Source organism: Anarhichas minor, unplaced genomic scaffold, assembly GCF_050575085.1.
Source record: "Anarhichas minor isolate MPS153535 unplaced genomic scaffold, ASM5057508v1 ptg000007l, whole genome shotgun sequence".
NCBI lineage: Eukaryota > Metazoa > Chordata > Actinopteri > Perciformes > Anarhichadidae > Anarhichas > Anarhichas minor.
The window spans coordinates 13,839,373-13,863,497 of record NW_027466453.1 but is presented as its reverse complement, the minus strand read 5'-3'; the positions used below and the strand labels follow the sequence as shown (position 1 = coordinate 13,863,497).

General features: G+C 43.4%; 1 protein-coding gene across 1 annotated transcript in view; it reads right to left on the bottom strand.

The window, feature by feature from the left end:
• Positions 1–24,125, bottom strand: part of prkar1b (protein kinase, cAMP-dependent, regulatory, type I, beta) — a 56,645-nt gene that overhangs the window by 9,514 nt on the left and 23,006 nt on the right. Inside the window, exons 5-8 of the mRNA XM_076080557.1 lie at positions 13,834–13,895; positions 10,846–10,892; positions 6,724–6,882; positions 2,155–2,215 (exon numbers count right to left, since the gene is read on the bottom strand). Coding sequence (XP_075936672.1) covers positions 2,155–2,215; positions 6,724–6,882; positions 10,846–10,892; positions 13,834–13,895 — 329 coding nt within the window. The remainder of the gene's footprint in view (positions 1–2,154; positions 2,216–6,723; positions 6,883–10,845; positions 10,893–13,833; positions 13,896–24,125) is intronic.

Sequence of the window (24,125 nt, the reverse complement as noted above, 5' to 3'; positions counted from 1 at the left end):
GTCGCGTATCCTTGGGCAAGTGCCTTGCTCGCTCAAAGCGGCATGGATGGATAAGAGCATCTGTTTGGTGCTTGTAAAAGTGATAATGCACAGGCTGTAGTTACAGCATGAACTGTAATCACATAAATGAATCGAGTGTAGTGCAGATCAATGTGAGAGTAATGCTTGTTAAATGGCTGGAATACATGAAGGTGTTGGGAGGATCTAATGCTGCTGTTTTCAAACTAAATATTTCCCCTCTAATCGTGTAAAATATGATTTAGTTACACTTCAGGGATGGAACTAGAAATATAATTGTACGGGATTATAATAATACAGTTAAGATTAAATCAATTGAAATGAAATCCAATATATATTATTAAAACAAATTAGATTCAATAAGTGACAATAAGTGAAACATTGGAATAGAAATGATTTCCTCTCTTGGCTTCAGTCAGTTCTAAAATGCCCTTGAATGTATGAGAATTGACCGTTTATGAACAAGTCCTGCGATAGAAAAGCTGTTATAGGATCTATCTTTTTTTCAATTTGTGTTCATCCTGAGAGCCGGCTGTCTTTCCGACTGTCCGACCACATGTACAGAGACGTGGTTAGACCCGGGGATATTTCTAGAAGCTGTTGGTATTCACGCAGAAACCAAAAACACAGACGGTCACACATCTTCACTGGGAAAAATGTTCCAACCAGAGGAGTTTTGAGCAACTCTGAACTATTGATATTTATAACAATAACTAAACACCTCCACATAGAAGATTCGCCAAATGAGCTCATCCTTATTTCACAATTCAGAAGATTATTGTCGCCTAATCTTAAAAGTCTATACATCTACTGTGTGGAATGTGACTTATCTGCAGTGAAAACACTCGTGATCTTTCGTTTTGTCGAGATGAAAGGATGATTCAGTGTTTTGATTTGACTAAGACACGAGTTAGAGGCGTAAAACTACAGCCGAATCTCTTTGTCTGAGGCTATTGTCTCCTGATGTGCTCAGTAACTGATCCCAGTGTGTATCTTTTTGTGTGTGTGTAGATGTTCTTAGGATTAACTTAGGTGAAGTCCGATCGGATGGAGGTGTCCAGTGTCCCCTCCGGTGGGGCCGTGGTGTCTGCCGGCCCCCAGATGGATGTCCTCTCTCTGGCTGCAAGCTAAAGGCAGCAGGTCCTATAGTAGTGATCCTTAACAGCTCGGCGTGTAACGTGATACACAAATGTGCTGACTAAAGAACCTACATTTCATGCTTCGCAGAGCCTGCACCCACTTGGATCACCTCGCTACCCACATACAGAGCATGCACTCGGGGAATAGGCCACTGGGATGAGAGACAAAGAACGTGTTGTTTTTAACCCCTCCTTCACTCCTCGACATCAAGGGCTTGTACCCAATTTCGTGGCTATCTCACGAAAATCGAAGACAAACAAAAACACCGCCGCCTCCTACCCCTCCTCCAATTCAAAGAGGTGGAGCGGAGGAGCGGAGCGACAGAAAGAGGAATGAAGAGAGGAAAGGCACTTGGAAGAGGGAGGCGGGCCTTTGAATACAGGCCTCGACAAGGCTGTCGAAAAAGGGAGGCGCAGAAGAAAGGAGGTGAATGAAAAGAGAGTGGATCTCGCAGAGACGTTCTCTTAAGACCTGAATTGAGTGTATGTGTTTACTCAGCCAGTTAATAACTCTGTACAGGGGGCATGGCCTTACTCTATACACCACACACACACGATCAAGTGGAAAGGGAGGAGATGTCAGTTCCAATTGCAACTCTTTTTGAAAGTCTGAATGAATCTCATTCGCCATTCCTCCGACGGCCTGTGTAGGCTGGTGTTATCCAAATTCCAGTGGGAAAATAGAGGCTTATCTTAACTCCCCGTTCTTTAATTGTCCACGCAGCGACATTGCAGAGTGTGACTGGCTTTAGCATGAGCAGTGCGAGAAGATTAGGACTGTACACACAGACCTTACTCAGCTGTAGGCCCTGTGTGACAACGTGCGCCTGTGTTTATGTGGGCTAATCTACAGTATACGTTGAACTCGGCAGATTTAACTGCCTGCACTCTGGACTCTTTGACCCAGTGTTTAAGATGAAGGCGAAACACGACATACTCGTGCACTATACACTACACTACTGCAGTAAAACACAAACTGAAATATTCACAGACTTACCTAGGATGGACACCTTGCTGAGGAATTCTTCATACATCTTTCTCTTCCTCAGTGTGCTGCCCTGTAAGACAAAAAAAGGAGAGACATTCACCATTAGTCACTCTCTCTGAAATTGTATGGTAGTAGTGCTCCACAATTGTCATGAAAATTATAATTGCGATTATTCTGCAAAACATTGTGATCATTATGTCTTGAAGGAACTGATTTAGGTTGTAATCTAAACAAATACTTACTACTTTGAGGAGTTGCTATTAGGAAAAAGTATTGAAAAAACTGTTCATGTTTGTTGTCAGTTAATTAAAATCGAGCATTGAATGACAGACAATGATATTGAAAATATATTTTTCCAGGAAAGATAATTATTTCCATTTATTACACTTCTCTAGCCATTCTATTTCTCTCTTCCTATCTTTTTCACTTGAACTCACAGATTTTCATTCAAATGTTTATTTTGCTCGCACGGGTGCTCACTCACTGGTCACGCGCAATAGAAGCACTTCATATTATGGCTGCGAATTGTCGAAAATCAAGCGATACGATACGTATCATTATACAGGCGTTGCTATTCAATATATCGTGATACATTAAGCAAGATACCGTAAGCAAGGCAATATATTGCCATTTTTAAAAATCGAATATTCGGATCACTGTAATAGTATAAAGAACACACCATCACAAAACCTAATACTGCGATACTAAAGTGTGTTAATATCAGTCGTGCCACATTACATAAAAAAATAAGGAGAAAATTTAAACTGCAGTATGTGGTGCTCTTTAATAGTGTTGACGCAGTTCATGGGGTCACCCTTATGGAGTTGTGTATCACTTGTGTGGTAATAATCATTGGATGTGTGTGTGTCTGTGTGTGGCCTACCCCGCCCAAAAGGCATGGGGACTTTCCCCTCTCTGCCTCTGCTATGAACATCAGGTGCTTCCTGACAAGTCTAGACCCAGAGGACCCCTTCCCTAGCTGCATTTCTCCTTTTTTCCCTCTTTCATTGCACAGAACCTCTCTGAGAGAGCGGGAACATGAAGAGAAACAGAGAGAGAGAGAGAGAGAGAGAGTGAGGAGAGACGATCTTGTCTGCCCTGTGTCTGCTTCTGCATATGGAAATGATATATTGAGGCTTGGGGTGTCTTTAGTACATAAGTGCCCGAGTCCCGCTGCTGCCTCTAATTTCATATAATTTCACATTTTGTCTTAAAAGGGGAGAAAATGTTCCCAAGTGAGCCAACGTCAAGCTCAGAATCGTAAACAACTTGATTAAAGGAATTCTAGGCTGCATCGCCTCCCTCCTGGATAAATGATTTGAGTGTGTGTGTGTGTGTGTGTGTGTGCGCGGAGCGTGCAGTCTGTTTTGCCAGTTCTGCCACTTATGTTTCGCTGCTGTCTCTGCAGAGACGAAACTTCATGCTCATTAAGCAAGCAAATACAAACACTCACACGTGTATACTCTACCTCGGCTCCGACACAATCTCCCAGGCACCCACAAGCACATGCACCTTCCTCAAAAATGTTCAGTTGGTCTCCTGATTTCATAGCTTCCCCATAGAGCTCCTCAGACAGGCTTGCTGAGCTTAAAGGCTCACCATGCGTTCATAACATTACATTACACAGCAGGTCTGATTTATTCGCCTGGTGTAGGAAGGGCTGGGTGGGCCAACACAGAGGTTGACCGCGTTGGATGGAATGAAAATGATACTTTTCTAAAATTCTGATTTCTGAACATAATTTGTTTTGTCGGTGCACATCTTTTTTTCTCTTTGCATTCTTTTGTATCCGTCCTTATCCTTACTGTCTACTTGGGAGGGCCTGAGCACATGTTTCAAGTACAAATCTCCCCTACTCCTGTTGGCCATAATGCGCTCGCTCTTTCCGAGGTTAAAGATGAACCAGCCTCTGTGTCTGCTCGCTGTCTTTGAGGTAGAATCATCAAAGAGTTGAGGTGTGGAGCGAAGCCAGACTAAACCAACCGTACCTTGCGCCCCATCACCTTCATCTCCGTCCAATGCAAACCACAGAACCCCCCCCCCCCCCCCCCCCCCCCCACATCCCTCCTCATTTCTTGGTATCATTTCTCCTCGTCTCCTTTTGTCTTGTGTTCTGTTTGTTGACAGTGGTCTGTCAGTCTGTTAATTACTTGGTCTGTCGCTGTGCATGTTCAAAGACTATGATGACACAACAAGGCGGGTATTGTATGACTGGCAGCAACACAATGGAGAGAGTGTGTTAATCAAAGGGAATGGTATTACATTGTTTACTAAATGCGCTCCTGGATAAGGAGGAGAGGAGGAGGCGGAGGGTGAGGTGGTTTTGAAAGGCCGCTCAAGGCTCACATTTTACAGCACAAGACTAATGACGTGTTCCTATTGTTATCAGCATCCTCAGGGGTTGAAACTACGTTCCAGGGTTAAATCACTGTCAGGTGACATGCAAGGGCACATGCAAACGTGTACATGCTCCAAAATAGGGCTGGAATTAACTATGACTTTCGTTATCGATTCATCTCGATTAACTGATCAAATGATTAGTCTATAAAATATCAAATCATTGTAAAAATGTCCTTCAGAGGTTCTGAGAGGAGGTTCTTCAAATGTCTTTGTTTGTCCAACTAACAGTGCTTAACGTGAAAGCTGGAACCAGAGAACTTTTGCAATTTTTGCTTGATTAATTAATTATCGAACTTGTTGGAGTTTTATATTACAATGGATCTTAGTCCAAGATAAATTGGCACAATGGTTTGTGAACTTCTCTGAGGTTGACAAAACCTAAAAAGTAGCTGAATCCTCATCATGAAGAACCTCTAAACAAAGTTTTATGTGACCAGCAAAAGTTGATCAAATTTGAGTTCCTTGAGATGATACAATGAATCAGAATCAACTAATCTACTTGATCTAACTGACTGACTTCTCTACTTATCTTAATGTAAAACTGGTTCAGTCAAGTTCCTAATTACACGATGTGGAGATCCAGCAGAGAAAGAAATGTGCAAACAGTTAAACTGATGGTAGCTGCAGCTACACCTTCCTGAGCTCCTGACTAACTAGCTGCAGACATAAGCACTCTGCATAATTTTACTGGGAAACAAACACACACACACACACACACACACACATACTTAGACACACAGAGAATGCTCATTGTGTTGGCTTAAGACGTTGCCAGAATACCGCACTGTATAAAAACAGCTTTACAAATCATTGACAGCAATAATTAACTACAGGTTCACATAATTGAATTCTGCTTCACCCCGTCTCCCCTCCTGCTGCTGCTGGAAGGAACGAAGGAATGACAGAGAGAAAGAGAAAGAGAAAGAGAGAGAATCCTCTCGAAGAAAGGTTACCGGGGCAGACTGTGCCCTCAGTTAAACTATGTGCTTAAGAGGTGACATGAGTGCTAAGGCAGGCCTGTGCCAACTTTACGTAGAGCTGAAAGGTCCAAACACAGACCTTCCGCCATCTCTGCGGGTTCAAACTGTTTGACACAGAGCAGAATGTGCACTGCTGATGAAGGCTAAAGAGGCACACGGGTGTTTGAAAAGGTTAATTGGAGGCTATCTCATTTACTCGGGAGTGAAGTGTGAGGAACATCTGAGGAAGTATTTTGTTGGGCACGAAGACAGAAGGTTATCACCCGAAATGTGTGTGTGTGTGTGTGTGTGAATCAGTATGACAGCTATGGGCAGAGCACCTTGTGTTTCTAGTTTAAACATTTAGACATTCCTGAAAGATAAGCTCCTGGAGCTGGAAGTGTGTGTGTCGAGGCATTAGGGTTGACCCTGTCTCTCCTCCACAGCCCTCCCTTTTCCCCCCATTCTTCACCTACCGACAGATCTAGAGAGACATTAAACGCGGAGGAATGCATGTGCGAGCGTGTATTTTGAGGATAAAAATGAATGCGACTGTTTTAAGTATTTAAGGAGTTTTAAGTGGTTGAGTGGGAGAAAATATTACAAGTGAGGAATCACAAATGATTGAAGCGTTGAGAGTCTACTACCATACTATATTATTGTGTGTACGTCACACTTAGTGTTTCTGTATTGTGTCAAAGTGTGTGCGTTTGAGGTCTGTCATCAATGTGTACTCCTACTTCAGAAATGTAAGACGAAGGGTCCTAACCAGAACTTTTTGTTTGTCAGCAGTTTTTCTATAGTGGGTCCTCGTGCTGTTTATCTTGTTAATGCGCAGGTGACGCGATGCAAATTCCTGCCAATGGTTTTAGACTATTTCAGAGATCTACAGGTGGAGGTAACAACCACGATGAGCTGTAATGCTCCAGCAAAGTCAGGTAAGAAGAAGATTGCAAGCTGGTTAACATGTATGTAAACAATGAAGCATTAAAAATATGTTTAAAAAAAATCTGCTTGGCAAAAGTTTTTTGAGGAAAGGAATATATACAACGTGTTTGTTGGACCTCAAGGATACACAAAATGCATTGTGGTGAGTAACACTGAATGTAAACATAACTTCTGTTTGTCTACAATAACAATACATTTAAAACAATGGCTACCCAACCAGGCTGCAACAGAGAATTATCCTAGGCTACAGCATGTGTGTTGAAGTCTGTACCATGAGAATGCGTCGGTAGCTGTCTCGGTCGATGCCCCACAGTTTAAGATCAGTCTTGGCCTTGACGGTTGCAGCTCTGGGAGTCCCGTAGATCAGGGCCAGCTCTCCAAAACTACCTCCTTCTCCAATACTGGTCACCCACTCCCCGTTCACATACACCTGCAGGAAGGACAAGAAACAGAGTGATGGAGAGGGTGTTGTATAAGCTCAAATGGTTCTGAGGTTTGTCAATCACTGCTGGGTAGATCGTGAAGAATTTCCTTATTTTTGTCATTTCAACTTCTCTACCCATCCTGAGACACCTTCCTCAAACTTTCTCCTCCCCCTCTGCCTCTCCTCAGTTCCCTAGCAGTGTGATATGCTGACTAGGCTTGTCCCTAAGTGTTTGAGCCCCACTAAGCCCCCAAATGAGACCCTCTAAAAAGCCCTCTATCCCTCCTATCTCTCCATCCATCCCTTTTATTTCATCCGTCCTGTCTTGTTAGGACCTCGCCTTTGATTTGTGAGCGACGGAGGACAGAAAGCCGTGGTAGACTTTCTCGGTCCGTATTAGCACTTGAATGCTTGTTCGCCTACACATGCACACGCACACACATGCACAGCTCTATTGAGGCCAGCCACTATAGCTCGACAGACAATACAAGCTCATTGAGACTCATTCAGGCTGTCTCTGGGGCCGTTACGGTTTCACCTGTCGACACACTGTGCACTATCTTGTTGACTTAATAACACAGAGAAAAAGGAGAGGAAGGGAGAGAGGGTTTATCCCTCCGGGGGCAGTGAATTGCCAGAATTGTTGCAAGCCATTATCCGAGGCTCAGAGAAGACCACAAGAGACTCATCCTTCACTATGAACTGGGATGGCTTCAAAGAGACACAGAGTGCTGGCTACGGTTACGTCAACCATAGAAGAACAATCATGTGAGTGTTGCAAAAGTGTTACATCAGCGCATACAGTACAGGTAATAGTATTTATTCCCGTTCTAGTCCTCAAGTGTCTCCTGACCTGCAAGTCTTTGTTCGGCATTCATTGTTGTGAATCTGATCCCATAACGTCCCACACACACTTTCATGCAACTCCAGGTCAGGACGAACAATCAAACAATCAGCATTATGTCCTAACTGGATCAGGAAAGTGAAGCTGGAGCAGAAAAGGTTTCTGCAACAAGGACCGTAATAGGAAACACTTGCACTGTATCGAGTCAGCATTGTGCACGAGGTAAAATGGAGTACATAATGAAACAATTCAGTCTCCAACCGTGTATGCTGTCTCACAGCTGTCACTGAATTTTCACAGTGCGAATATCTACAGCAAACTGTGTGGCTGGTGGTAATTAAAAAGCAATAAATCAAAAGTCCTGGAAGGTGGAGGAGTAGGCTGTTACATGCAGTGTGTTGCTCTGTGCAAAAGTGTGTGAGCGAGAGGTTCTGTCTCTCTTTGTTGTGTATTGGGCAGCAATTATTTAGCTGCATTCCCAAATGCCATATCTACTGTAATAATAATAATCATATAAATCATAATAACAATAATAAGAAGAAGAAATAAAATAAGCATAATTGCTTGTATTACAGTAAAAGTATTGTAAGACTTTTGCTCACAAAACGATGAATCATCTGTGATTATCTGTGATTAAAAGGCACTTTAAAGTGTGCAACTGTCGGTGGCAGTTTGTAAAAACAAGATTCAAACTTGGCCTCCTCCCCAGACACCAGAAGTGCACACCCCCTGATTGTGGTTAGGGCTACTGTGCTCGCCAGCGGGTGAAAGCCAACCCCAGATTCAGTCTCGGTTTGGGGGGGGGGAGAGATTCGGTGCTGTGTCCACCATTTAATTAGCTTCCACTTGGATGCATGCTTATGCTTTGGCACCTGGTCGCAACGTTTTTATAGAGGTTGACGCAGAGAAACGTCCCGAACACAGCACAATAAGAAATCCAGGCAGTAGAGTCTCTGCAGATACAGACACCGGGGTCATAAGTGATGATGATTGAGACGAAGACTTTTTGTTTGAGTCTGTACTTTGTTTTTGTGTGGAGAAAATCCAACTCATTCTGCTTTTAAGTAGTCCCTCTATCTAGCATTTTGTTTGCAGGACATAAACATTTAATAAATGGTTTAAAACACACTGTGCTTTACAATATTGTCATCTATCGTCTGTTTAAACACCAGTCAGCAGTTATGGGTGCTCACAGGAGGAGTTATAGTTGTTTACAAATACATTAATAAACATGTATATTGACTCACAACTACATTATAGTGTGTTACAAATTATTAAGTGGGTCATTTAATGTTTGTATACTGTTTATATGCTAAACAGGGGAACTTAAGGGTTACCAGATATTCAATATTTAATTACAAATAGCGTTTTTTTTACAACAAGATCATCTCACAATTTGAAATGAAAGCTTTAATTTCCTTTGTGGTGCAGCCATATAAATACAGGCCAATGTCTGTAAGTGAATACAGTTGTGTGCAGACATGGATGGGTGTTTACATCAGTGGCAGTGGTTTTAGGCAGTTTATTGGATGCCAGCAGATTTACACCCCTTTCTAATGAGAGACATCTCCAAACTTTAATAACCTCGTCACTGAGCTTGAAGTAGTTTAGTGCCTGAGATGGTGGCTGGGAGGCAGCAGCTGTCTGCAGAGATAGAGGGGTGGATTGGAGGGAGAGGTGAAGGAGACTCAGACGAGCACGGGGCTGAGGCCAAAGATAGGGGTCTTGCATCCCCCGACTTGGATGCAGAATGATATGATCCTGGCTGTGGGTGCAGATGCCTAAGATTCACTGTTGGCAGACAGAAAGAGGTTGAAGTCCCAGCCCAGAGCAGGCCGAACAGTAAAGACACAATGTGACGCTGCAGCTGCCGGACAGAGCTCCAAACCACGTGTGAATCCAATAAAACTAACATGAAGACAGTTTTATGGAAAAATAACAGCAGACACACTGCACACAGTAAGAAAAACAGTATGTTATGAATAAATAAGTCTTATTTAAGGTTTTAAAGTGACACAGCTTAGAGAGAGCTGTACGGAGCAACTTGTGGTAAAAGGTAACGCGGCTACAACCAACTAGACCGAGTGGCTTCAACACAGCTGCACACTCAAAGAGACAAGCCACAGATTATAAAATAACCTTGTCTCCATTGTGAGAGTACGATTCTCACAAACTGAATATCAGATCTTACGCAAGACGATCAAACGCTGAAGATAGCTGAATAAAAGAGAAACATGGAGGGAAAAAGAAGTGAATATCCGCACAATTTGTGAACAAATCATCTAGTTAAGACTAAAAAGGCAAAGTTGCATTTCAAGGTTAAAACTTGGCTTGTTCAGTCTAATAAAGGTTGAGGAGATATCATCCAGTGTGCAGATATTCTCAGCTTCTTCATTCACTGAATTTCCTATCTTGTGCCTCATCTTTTACTAGCAGTGGATGTGCACACAAGCTATCCTTCTGTAGAAAACAACCAATACTGTTTTCACCAGCGTTTGTCCAGAGTTATCTGCTACGCAGTCTCTCTATCAAGGCACCATCTCAGTATTTATACACTCCCTTCTCTCCGTCTCTCAGGTGGGCCGATGAGGCACGCTCGGCCGAGCTTGCCAGCCTGCTTCTCTCCTCTCACCCGCCGTGTCTGTGATCACCGCTGTAAGCGGATAAGGTCACTTCCTGTTTAACTTTCCGTCAGCTCCTGTTTTATCTCTGCACTTAACTCTATCGCTCTGCGTCTGGCTCGCTAAGACAAAAGACGCTCGCAGTTTGGCTCCCTTCACAGTGCGCTGGACTCTGTAGCGCCGTGTTCAGATTGCCATCAGAGTGGAACCGAACTTTGAAAAGAACAAAACATGTGGGCAACCCAATACAACCTGTCCATTGTTCGAGGGAAACACTGTGTCAACATGAGTGGAGAAGGCTGGGTTTTCCCACTGAGTCAAAACCCTTCGTATGGCCTGGCCTTAAAAACAGGTGAATAAATATATATATAAAACATATTGGCACACTGCACACTAGAATCCCCTTTATTATTTGTTTTAGTCAATTTGACTAAAAATGAAAGAAGCTACTCTGAAGAGAAATTCGTTTTTTAGTGTGTGTGCTTCTCCATGTCAACCACTTACGTCCACTTCACCTTGGTCAATCACATAGAAGTTGTCTCCTTCATCGCCTGGAGGGGAGAGACAAGGAGAAACACAGGGGTTTGTGAAAGAGCAGGACAAAAAGCAGGAAAGGTACCAGGAGCTTACACTTATTTATTACTTCCTGCTTAAGGTTTCAAAGGAGAACTTTTAAACCATTAAACCTAAAGAGGTGCATTAAGAGATTAAAATCATTTGTCAAACACTTGAAATACCACTTTCTGTGAGCTGGGGAACAAAAAGAATCCAGAAACGTCTAAACACACATTTTCACACACACACTCCTCCTCATGTCTGTCAACTTCCATCCCTTGTTCTTAATAAAATCACTGTTGGATTTCTTGTCTCGCTCTTTTTTCTTGAGGTCTTTAAAAGCGGAGGCCCTCTGAAAGCTTCTGGGCAGACAGAAAGTGTCAGAGATGATGCTGCCTCCTCCAGAATGCACATTTCACTGGGCCTGGCATTATCTTTGTAAAATAGGACTCTCGCCAGCAAACACACAGTGCTTATTACCGCTGCTTGTGTGGCTTAAAAGCCTGAGCATGCAGAGTGACAACACCTCAATGCAATGTAAAGCACAGAGACTCATAGTATAGTACAGACATTGCATCAGAGTTTCACTCCCAAAATGTAAAGCTATTCCTTTAAAGGTACCAGCAGAAAGGTTGTCGTAGTTTCCTGTCGTCTGCTTGTCAAAAAGACAAAACATGCATCCACAGTGGCTACAGCTCTACAGTTAGATTTGTTTGTTGTGTTGTGTTTCCTTCATCTCTCGCTGGCTTGGTCCGCCGCAACTAATCGCTATCAAATGTGCATGACTGGCAACGCAAAATGTTGTCTGGTTTGCTGACTGGTTCCCTGTTGTGTCATTGACGTGGGGCATGCTGTGCCTTCAAAGCTAACCCTTGAAGAGAGCCATGGGATCTGGTCGGTTGATGTCCACTAAAAGCATCTAGTCTGGAGATAAGGCTGAAAAATGGTGAAGTGTTCCTTTAATTATGGTATCCGTTACATGGGGCTCAGGGGGAAATTATGGAAAGGGGATGACAGCCACAGGCGATAGCACTGTGAAGCTCTCCCTGCAGCTCACTCTTGCAATGACACACAAATGCAACTCCATTCAGAGGTACAATTGGGTGATGATGCACGAGTTTACATGACACAAGTATGCATGCATGTATGGATTTCGTGAGGGTGTGTGTGTGCATGTGTGTTCTTGTGTGTATGTTCACCTGAAGAGTTGAAAGGCTGAGAGCACCCTGTGTGTAAAGTTCACAGGAGTTCACACGGCTAATTAATACTGAGTGGAGAGTGCTCGTTAATCATACAGCTCTATTTGCCACACAAAATGCTCCTTGTCTGTCTGATGGTCTGTCCCAGTGGAGACCTCAGACACACACACACACACACACACACACACACACACACACACACATACAACCTGCTGCAACCTGGCCCTCTTCTATCTCTCTCTCTCTTTCATCTCAACTATCTCTCTTTCACTTCCCTCTCGCTCTGTCTTTCCTTTCTTCTACTCTTCCTGTCTTTTATCACATTGAAGCACATACACACACACTCACATGCAGACACACTTTTGGTGGAGTCTTTGTTTTGTGCCCTTTCAATCCCCCTATGCTTGAGAGTGCAGGCAAATATTTGACCAGAACGTGCACACACACACACACACACACACACACACACACACACACACACACACACACACACACACACACACACACACACAGGCGAGAAGGTGTACTCAGTGTGGCCTCGTTTAAACACAAGCTAATTGCCGTTAACACTGTTAAGGTTCTTTGACTTTGCTCAAAAGGAAAACATGGGTTGCATCCTCGGCCTCTGAGGCGTTTCTTACCCACAATGCTGCATGATGCACCACTAAGTCAGACATGTCCATCTTTCAAAACAGAGTTCATGTTGAAAATTATTTCAAATTTGGAATCACGCATAAAATCTTGAACCAGAGAACCAATCGCTGATAACTGAAAAATTTGATAAATGTCAGAAACAGCAGATGAAATGAAGTTGATACAGCACATTAAATAGATTACAATGATGATTCTCCCTTTGTTTAAATACCACTCGAGCCACAGGGTCGATAACTCCTAGCTGTGTCTGAATAATGTGCGATGGGCCAGTTACTGGGGTGTTTTTTTTAAGCTGTACAGTGGTCCAGACATTAGCAATGACATCAACGCCCTATATACTGTATACCATACTCTATAGTGTGTATAACAATGGGCTTTCTGGGACCGGGGGCCCTACACAGTTAGCTAGACTTTATTATCACCAAATTAGGACTGATATACCTCTGGATGCTGTCTTGGAGTGGGTGGGAGTGACAAAGCGAGTGTGTGTCCAAACAGCCGATACTTTGACTTCATATGTGATTAAACATGTCTATGTCTGTATGTGATAGGAGTTTGGGGTGAGGCTTACTGGAAAAATACAGTCTGGCCCTGCTAAGCTCTGTGTTCCCTCAAAGTCCAGGGATGTCTAGAGTGAAGGCTTTGATTACTGTGGTGAGGCGGGAAGAGAGGGACCTGACATCTGGTGCAGACTGATGGTATGAGTGGGGCAAAGAGAGGGAAAGGGAAGGAAGAGGGCCCTGTTTTTATGGCAACGCAACGGCCAAGGCAGGCAAAGCTCTGACTGCATGGTATTTTGGTGGCCAGCGCATGGCACACAGGTGGGAGGAGAGGCGCAAACAGGTAGGAGGTTAAATCAAATGAGGCAAGACAAGTGAGTTGTTGGCGCTTTGGCACAAATTTGATTTAGTCACCAACAGCAAAATAAAGAATTGGAGCAAATGGACAGAAATGGAAACACAGAAACTTCTAACACTTAGTAACATTCCAGATATTTTAGGATTATTAATTACTGGAACTCAAATTGTGATTTACTGCACAGATTGATGCCATAAATTCACTTAAACAAAACAGTTGCACATACCTTGCTGGATGACTGTTTCCCCCGCAATGTGGGTGACTGGGAACATGGCATCAAATATGTCACTGGAGGAGAAACAGACAGAGAGGGAGGAAGGAGAAGGGACAAGGAAAGGAAAGAAGGAGGGAGAACATGGTTATTCCCAACATACATGCTATTACGGTAATTTACCCCAGAGATCTTCTGAATTGTTGACTCACACACACAGAAGTTTGTACCGAGGGAGAGCGGCATGCTGGGAAAGGCAGGGCAGCCATCACCACTGTATTGACTCTATCAACCGGTAGCATAGCCAGAGAGACAGGCCTGAGAACTCTGGATGACCCCAACACAAACACACACTTGCACTAAACGCACCCACCTGAATGTGTGCACAACTGATTTTTTCTTCATCGTCCACTACTTTCAGTTAAAACCGTCATAATGAACAGACCTATGCCAATAAGATTATATGCGGTTTATTACAACAAATCAACCACAGTTAAAGCATAAATTAAACAAGTGAATTTACTTATCTATTTTTTACTGGTGTTTGGACTGAACTTTGTTCAATGTAAGTCCCAAACATCAGATCAAACAACATTGCAACGCTTCAGCCACTTTCTCTGCGTCTTTACATCGTATTAGTACCGAACATAGGCTTGAACATGACTCTGTGTTGTTTCATTATCAAAGCCCGTATCTCCGTGTGCAAAGAGGCGCTGAGAAAACAAACAAAATGTTGGCTGTGCCTAAGCACATAATTTCTGTTTCAGCCCTGCAGGAAAAGCGCCTGTTAGACTGTTCCTAATCGGGCCGTTTAAATGCATGAAGCCTCACTAGATTAAAGTTCCACCGCTGAGATGTGTTGGGACAAGAGAAAACTCTGTATCCTTCCTCTCTGCTTGCCTCGCACCTTCAGGCTATATTTATCTAATCAGTTGCATACCACGCGTCCAATAGAGAAATGTAGAAAAAACAATAAGAGGGTCAGGCATATCAAAGACTTACAAGACCCGCTGAGTGAATGTGGGGCAAGTTTGAGCCCGTTCTCGAATATGCACGTGTGTCACAGAATGTGATGATCCGGTGTGTCTGCGTCTGAGTGTGTATTGCCGATGAAAACACGCAGGTTTGTACAAAATAATGTGTGGGCGTTGAATACGTCTGTGCTCATGACAGTACACTAGACTCGGCAGCACTTGAAAATGAAAAGGCTTACACAGGCTTACACACACCTTGCTGCACACTACAGACATAAAAGTGTTGCTTGACATGATCCTCGCTAAAAAAGAAAAAAAAGACAAAAACTAAAGGTCAACAGATTTTGGGGAAAGATCTGAGGATGCCATTGAGCGGTTTGGAAGTGAACGGACTTAAGAAGGTGGATTTGGGCCAACTACACCCACAGGTAGGCCCTGTGCAATGCAGCTGGCCACTGACTCACACACACACACACACACACACACACACACATAATTGTGAACACAAGAACAAACTTTCTCTTTGAAGTGTAAAAGCACGGGGTAAAAGATGCACAGACACACTTCGGTACTCTCATACACAACACAGCCTCCATATATGCACGTGGTACTATGCATGAAACCAGAACTCAGTTGTGCATGTCAACACACACACACACACACACACACACACAAGTACAACAACATATTTGAGCATGGGCATTCTCGATAAAAACATGCATACTGGCACTCTCGTATGACACACAAACTCACTCGCTTTGATGGTGATTAGTCAGAGCAACATCTGCAAGAGTGCCCTCAACTCTCCCCACATCTGTGACCGCCTGCTCTCGGCATGGAGTCTGTTTGTTCGGGGAGCTGGTCACGTATAACTAATAATTACCATAGCAAAAGAAGAAAGTCATTTTGAAAATAGAGTAAAAATACAGATTGAAAATCCATGAATGATGTTAAAATCATATATTATAAGGGACAAAATGTATTTCAGTGCTATCTAACTCAGGATGGGTTGTATTTTGGCATGAGCCCTTTCGCAGTGGTGATGATGATGCTGTTGATGATGATGCATCACGCAGCTAAGTAGGAGGCTCTCGCCTGAGACACAGAGTCATAGCGAGAGGATCAAAGGTGAGCGAACCTGCGGTTAGGTAATTACCCATGACCACCTCTCTCTTTCCATGCCCTGCCTCCCGCTGAATGCATCGGTGAGCTCGACAAAGACACTTATGCAGGTAATTACTTCCTCTCGTCTCTACCTGTCCCTCTTTCCCTTTTTTCATCCACAACTTCCTCCCTGTCACTTTTTCTCTTCCTCTCCCCTCTCAATTACCCCTTTCTTCCCTCTAATTCTCTCGCTGCTCCACCTATTTCCCTCATCTCTCGGTCTATCGCCCCCCCCCCCCGCCTGTCCCAGATGAAGTGATTAATCTTGTCTTTTCTGATACCTGTAGCCCGTCTGACCTTATGTAAAGGCAGAGCACCCCCCCCCCCCCCCCTCCCCAAACAATGGATGTGCTGTTCTGACAGAGAGAGACAGAAAGAGAGAGAGAGAGAGACAGGGGGACCCTGCAGACTCTGAGGGGGCTCAGAAGTTCACCTCCAGCCTCGGGAGGAAGATATGGGTTGTGTCATGGTTCAGATATGTGAAGATACTTCCCTGCAACATGCATGTAAGAACACATACTAAGAAAAAAATGCAAAAATGTATTCATGTAAATGCCCAATTGTTAATTATTTTCAAACTATCATTCCAATCATGGCAGCGAAGCAGCAGTTTTAAGTTCAAGGGAGAAACCGATGATGCCAAAAGATGCAGTCATGGTTGGAGTTATTATCAAAATGGATGCAATTAAGAGCGCAGAGACACCTTTATGTAGCGCCCTGCATTGCATTGTGTTGTGCTCAACAGCGAACTGTTTTTTGTAGTCAGATTAATCAAGCCACAAGAAAATGTAGCTGCCACGTCAGGTTGCAAGTTGTACGACACAAATGTAGGCGTCTGTTTGTGCGAGAATGAATGGAAAAGCTTATGTGCGCCTTCACTCTCGCTCTCTTACGCACATGCACACAACGACGCAGCAACAGCCTATTATTGCTCTCAAACGCCCATAAAAATGTGGTTCGCTTGGGGGATTTCAGTCTTTAATGAAAGAAAATCAGGCCTGCTTGTTTTAGCTGGATTGCTCGTTGTTCTTCATCATTGGCGTGGACTGCCTCTCTCTCTCTCTCACTCACCTCACCTCTTCCCTCCTTCCTCATCGTCTCTCCTACAACACGGCTGTTTCTTTGTTGTATCTCTTACATTACTACCTCAGCACTGCCATTACGCCATTAGCACCAAGGGGCTCTTTAACACAGCAGTGTGCCGCCATGTCTTTGCGTTACCTAATGGGCCGCAGAATGTTGAGTTACACAAGCCCTTAATGGGGAACCCATCCAGAATACACTCGTCTGAAGACGTTGAGCAATAACCAAAACAATCAACAACTGCGCCGCACACGGGAACTTCCCGGCTCTCCAAGTTGTGTCCTGGCTTGGCAGAGAAGGGCCACTGGTTTGGCTGGCACAGTGTTTACGTCATTAGTGCTTGAAGGATTAATTTTCCCTAACACAGTTGATAGTAATTCAGATTGCTTATTCTGGCAGATTAGAACAATAGTCTTTGTTTCACAAGTCTGCAAAATTCCATGATATAAGTACTGGCCAGAGGAATATGTGTTTATATAAGTTTTGTCGGCTGAGAGAGGCAGCAGGGTGAGATGCTGAGCAGAAACAATCCCTACAGGGATCAACTGAGAATCATACGAGGTAGCAATGATCTGTTGAACAGCAGAATCACATACAAATGTTGTCATGATACTGGAACTTCTAACTTCATTACCTTGAAAAACAATGATATTCAGTGTCATTTTCGATACCACAGGGAGCGATTAAGGGCATAACATTTTAGATTTTTATTGAAAGGTAAAAAGCAGTGTTTGGTTCAACTTGTTCCAAATATTCAAAATCGACATCTATCGATACTTCAATATTTTTGACAACACAAACACAAATATACACCTGTAACACGTAAAAAAGGTTTCATCCCTTATGTTTTCAGGCTCCGGAGTGACTTGTTAAAAAGAATCTATGCTGCATACGTACTGTAGTGCCAGTGGCAGGTTGCTGTATGACAAACACACGCGTGACTGTACTGCCTTTTGTTTGGCTGTCAGGTGAAGAGTTGTGCTTAGTCAGCACAATGTGAAAAGCACAAGCAAACTCACACAAAAAAAGCACGACAAAATAAATTGGGTTTTCACAGATGATGGAGGTTAACCGAATTGTTTACCAGCCTGTTGTGTGACTCATTATGGCTATATCACAGTAAATGGAAAATATCTTTATGAGGCTGACTAAGTGGAGTAACAGTTTAAAGTTTAAAGTTGAGCACAAGCAGCCAATGTTACTCACACGGAACAACCAACTCACCCCACTGAGCTGCGTTAGTGAGGACACAATGACATTCGTTTTTTAAAACCACCGAATTACATAACCTGGTATGCACATATAAACACATACACACACTCAAATGCAGACACACACACACACACACAGAGCTGACAATAGGCAGTAGTATTACAGTGAGTAAGAAAGAGTAAAGGGAGAGATGAAGGAGGTGTAATTATACAGCACTGAAGCACTCGGGGAGGATATTTATGACATGAAAGCTCTTGGCGCGTGCCTTGTCTCTCCCTAAAGGCTTCGCGGAAAATGGAGGGCCCGGGCCATGCCAGCTGCTGCCCGTTACTTCACATCGGCCTCCAAACTCCAAGAGAGTGATCCGTCTTACTTAATAAAAACTCACCACAAAGATCCCCTCTGTCCACCAAATCACAACCGGCGTCCACTTTTAAAACTAAAATGATGATTTTCAACAATAGAGGTGGACAAGATACTTTATATTACAACAGCTTTTTGAGAGAAGATGAATTTTCATTATATTTTTTTACAACTGTTACTGTTAATAGAAATTGTAATTCCTGTTAATGTACATTCGTATATCTTGGGACAAACAGACAAGTTGATTATGGGTTTTTTTCGGGTAAACTGAGTTCTTTTTGCACATCACAAAAGTCTAAGCAGCAGAGACAATGAAAGGCGTTGCATATTGAGAAGGCAAAACACACTCCAAAAGGCAAAGCATTTCAGTGCACATATTTCTGGCTGTAGCTTGTGGCGGTACCATAGTTTTCTGCCATCTTTAGTGCAGATATTTCAAAAAATACCAAAGCTACACACTCTTATTTTTATGCACACTGTTGTATATCTTCCCTCTGCTCCTCTTTTAAAGTATGGTTGAGTTTATTTCTGAGTGATTTTACGAGGTCCTCCGATGTGCCTGGCCTATACTGAGTGTACAGGCAACAGCGCAGAGGTGGTCCTGGAGGTTTATAGGTGGACATAACAGTTTACGGCTGGTGGCAATGACCACTTAGAGATGGTCAACAATGTGGGAGGAGAGAGGAGGCCGAGGCCAGCCGAGGAGAAAGAGAACCCTCACTTTTCTAAAACTCAACCTCTTCACAATCTGCCCTTGGCTTTTGGTTCTTGGGCCTCTGATAAACATCATACGCTCCAAAACAAACGTAGAGTTAGTTTTTTTTACTTTGACATTGTCCATTGCAAACTACAAAGTTCTCAAATCTTTTATAGAATTTAAAAGTGCCTCTGACTCTGATATTTCTGTCTCTAATCTAAGATCTGATGGAGGCTAACATCTATATACGTTGAAGGCTAAAGAGTTCTAGCTTGAGTAAGCTGTGTAATTAAATATTGGAAGTTACATTTAAAACCAATAGAGGGCAAGGGAGCACACTGCGTTAAACCCACACACCTGGCCTGGTGGGTTTATAAGGGGTGTGAACCTGACTGCCTCCTGTATCCACAAAGTGTAGAAGAGTGCACCAGAGCACCTGAGGGCCGGTGCTGGTGATCTGTGTGACCTGTACCACTGCTGCTGACACCTGCGATCAGTCCACCAGTGCAGTGGTGAGGTGCACATGTCCAATTTCTGTCTGACATGTTACACAATAAAAGTGCAACATCTACTTGAGCAGTGATGAGATGCAACGTTCTCTAACCTTGCAAAGGCTCCGTTACACCCCAAAAGCTCAGTTTTGTTTATAAGTGTCCAGAGAACTGATTGAAATTTGGAAAGACATTTCCAGAACATGCTGGCATCTTTTTCCAGTTTGAAAATCAAAATCAGTGGAGAATCTTAAGCTGAGTGGTTAGGGCGTACATCACATGAGCGTAAAAGCCCTGAGCAGTTAGTCTCCTGGTTTATTTGCCCGATGTCATTGCCATACTCTCTTTCTCCACATTCTCTCAACTATCACTATGAAGGCATGAATGTCAAAAAAAAGATAAAGTATGATACATCACTCCTCTAAACTTTGCCAATAACCATCCATCACTGTCCGAGGCGTCAGAAGTCCAAATGAAGAAATAACTCCAGCAGCTCGTGTTACTGTGGCGACTGCTCCGAGGTAAACACTTGCTAATGTTTTTTAAATGCCGACAATGATTCAAACAAACATAAGCAATAGCTTGTAAAACAGAGAGGGAGGGAAAGACTAACCGACATGGTAGCTTTCCTCAAACCTTTGAGCCTAATTGAAGCAGTAGTCCTCAGATAAAATATCAGACTGAACTACCACTGAACTGGCACCGGCACCTTGGACTCTGCTCGCCTGCCAACGCCAACTTCATGAGAGATCAATCCGGCCTTGTCACACCCTTACCATGCCCAGTACCTCGAGCACCACTGCTTTCCTCACACTGTACCAGACAGCTTTTTACACACTCACATATTCAAGCTCAAAGTTGTTGTTGTTGTTTTTTTACAACAATTTCCAAAAGTTTTAACACTCTCATACTCTCTCGTTCTTCCGCCGTGACTTGGAACAAACACACACACACATGTACACATTCAGGTTGGCATCAGGGAGGTGAAAGGCAGAGTTGCATGGCAGCGGAAGAAAGGACCATCCTGAGGAGGAAAAGAGGGAGAAAAGAAAGAGGGGGCAGTTGATAGGAGGATGTGAGGAGACATGAGGATGTGTTACAGGGCGGGGAACAAACACCAAATACTTTGACAGGATCTCGATTGTAAATATACGCCTCATCAGAATCTTTTGATGTTTAGAATCATAGGGTTATAGTATGCCACTGCAGAGAATAGCTGAATCATTTCCCAAGCAAAGTACCTGTAATACAGTAGAGTTAGCCCATATCATGTATGTCTTCCTTTTGTCCTGTATCACGTCTATAAATACTTTTAACGATTTGAGTTTGAGGATTAAGAAATGCATCTGACTCACACATTCAGCTGGATCTCAACACTACATTGCTGGCCTTCTGGTGCCATGGTTAGAGCTTCCCTGCTTCCCTCTTGACCGACTGCTGTGCGTATTAAGTATGACAAGGCTGTTTTACAGGCCTACCTGATGATCCAACACACACCACCTGCTGATGCAGCCATGATGTCAGCCTCAAAACATCACAAACATGTCCGACCATGCAGTCTCTCCCTTTCTTTCCTCTCCCTTTCTTTCCTCTCCCTTTCTTTCCATTCTTGCAATAGTTCAGTAGAGATTAGACGTCTATGCTCTTGATTAACTTGACCAAAGCTTCACGTCTCTATTTTTCCCTCGGTTCACTTTGACTCGATTTCCTCATGCTGTCGGTCTAGAACACGCTTCAAAACTAGCATTTTCACACTTTCCTAAGACCACTCTGTCTCTGATGTTTGTTGCCCTAGGACAGGAAAAAGCGAGCTCTTCCTCCACTTAGAGAGAAAAGGGGTCAGGCTGAATCAGGCGCTGACGGAACTAAGCCTCTACCGCTCTTATGTGTCTACAGGGGACATGTCACATAGAGAGGGAGACACATTCTTGTCCTCATCCGATGTGCAGAGATAAAATAAAAAGAGTTATTTAACTGAATGCATAACTGTGTATATTGTGTACAGATGCGTTGTGCCTCTCTCTTTTTTTCTCTATATCTCTATATCTCTCTCTCTCTCTCTCTCACACACACACACACACACACAGACACACATATCCTGACACGTCGCTAAACATCACAAGACATGCCGCTGTCCCGCGGGCATGTCTTTTCCTCTTCTCCGCCCTCCCCTCCGCTCCCTCCGCTCCCTCACTCCCACCTCACAGAAGACAAACACTAGAACAAGATAAGCATTAGAGAAGCAGATCGGGACACAAATCGTCTTTTGTTGGAGTTTAAACCTGAGAAGTGTTTACACAACACAGCACATTATGCGTGCTCACACAGATAGGTATGTAGGCTGCAATTGAGACCGAGAAAATGCCCAGAAGGGCCAGAGGAAGAGGGAGGGGAGGATGAGCGGATGATTAGACGGGGAAAAGGGAAGGACGAGGTATCCACTGTAGAAATACTAAAGGCTAAAACTGTACATTGTGTGAGTGTGTGTGCATAAACCCCATGCAGTACTGTGAGCAGTGAGGTAAGAAGTGCACTTGGTGCTTGGAGGAGAGAGAAATAGTTGACATTCAATAGCTGACATCTGACTGACGTAAGGCCTTCCCTGCTATAAACAGACAGCTTCATCAGACACACAGCCTGCAGACCTGGAGAGTGTTGAGCAACCAACTAGCACCTTGTGTACAATGTGCTAACACCATGGAATGTGCTAATGTTAGCAACTTGCTAACTGGAAACGTCATTCGACTGTAACAACAATTCATAGAAAGTTGCTGGATACAATTCTTAACATTTGTAATTAAAACAACATTCTCTTTGTGTTCCTGTTATGGATGCTGAAACTACTTGATTTCACTTCAATGGCTGAGCTTTTGAGGTCTGAAGCTCGTCCCTACATAGATGAGGAATTAAAGGTCATGTTATTACCACCGTTTAGAGAGGCTCATGTTGATTCCTTACTAATGGAAGATCTTACGAAGCAAGACATTAGACTTCTGAGGCATGCCATCCCACTATTACAGCACAGACGACAAAGCAGAATATCACAAACTAAGAACAAATCTCCTTCCTTTGACTTTGAACACTCTGAATTCTTGAAAATGTGGGAGGAAACCAATGTCAAAAAAATAAATCAATAAAAGATTGAATGTTAATGTTTCTCTGACGGCTAATTTTGTAACTGTTTTACTCCCAAATTTCTCTCCCTTTCTCTCATTAACATGAAATGAGTTTTTGGGAGATGTCCCTGCTACTGCAAATACAGCAGAATCATTATCATGTGTGATGTTTCAATAGATAATCATGCAGCCCTAAAGCTGAGAGCCCACTTGAAAGTTTGAGTCACTGTATGTACTGTAGAAAACTAGACAACGGCGTGAGTCTAATCACCTAAAAAAAAAAAAGCCACATTGCTCTACGATGACCTAAATTCTATAACACAAGCTCTTTGAGACGTCACACATTCAAACTTCTCAAGCATGGAAATGAGCTGAGCACCTCTAATCTAAATGAAACTCAACCAGAGTGACATGTCCACAAACCAACGAGGAGGTCATGGGAGAATAACACGCTATAACAAGACTGTTGTCTGTGCCTGTACACTGGAACCTATCTCAGTAGTGTAGACAAAGCAGACGGGATGTATACAATAGGAGGCCATGGGCCAAGCCAGGCTATTCTGTAGGGCGCTAGGCTGCTCCGTCGTCCCCGGCTCATGTGTGGGTTGTGCTTTGGACCTGGCTGAGCTATGAAGGCACCGAAGGGTTGCAGGAACATCCATGTCCTCACAGCAGGGGCAGAGCCTGGCTAGGAAGTCACTGTCGTGCACACTCGCACATTTACCCTACATATTCATTGACTTGAAATGAAACGTGCCACTGTCCATGTTCACGCCCTGAGTCACTCCTAATCAATATACTGCCACGACTGTGCACGCACACACGTCTCAGCTTCTAAGTGCGTACAGTGATTTTTAATAGGCTTTCTCTCTTTTACTTGTTCCTCTTGACTTTCACTCTCTCAGCAGTTAAAGCACGTTTGAGGGCCATTTTGTCGGGAGAGATCATGGCGAGATTGAGGTGATTCGCTACTTCTCCCACTGTTTGATCCAACTGCTGCTCAAATCTAAAATCGGAGGCTAGTTGACATGAATACCTGTACAGAAACATACATTCACACACCATCGTTTAAGCATTCATGTGCATCAGTCAGACAGTTTGCACATTAACCTGCGCATACATTCATGAACGGGAAAACATGCATACACACAGACACACTCACTCACTCACTTACATTGATGGCATAAGCAGCTGAAAAGGCAGGGAT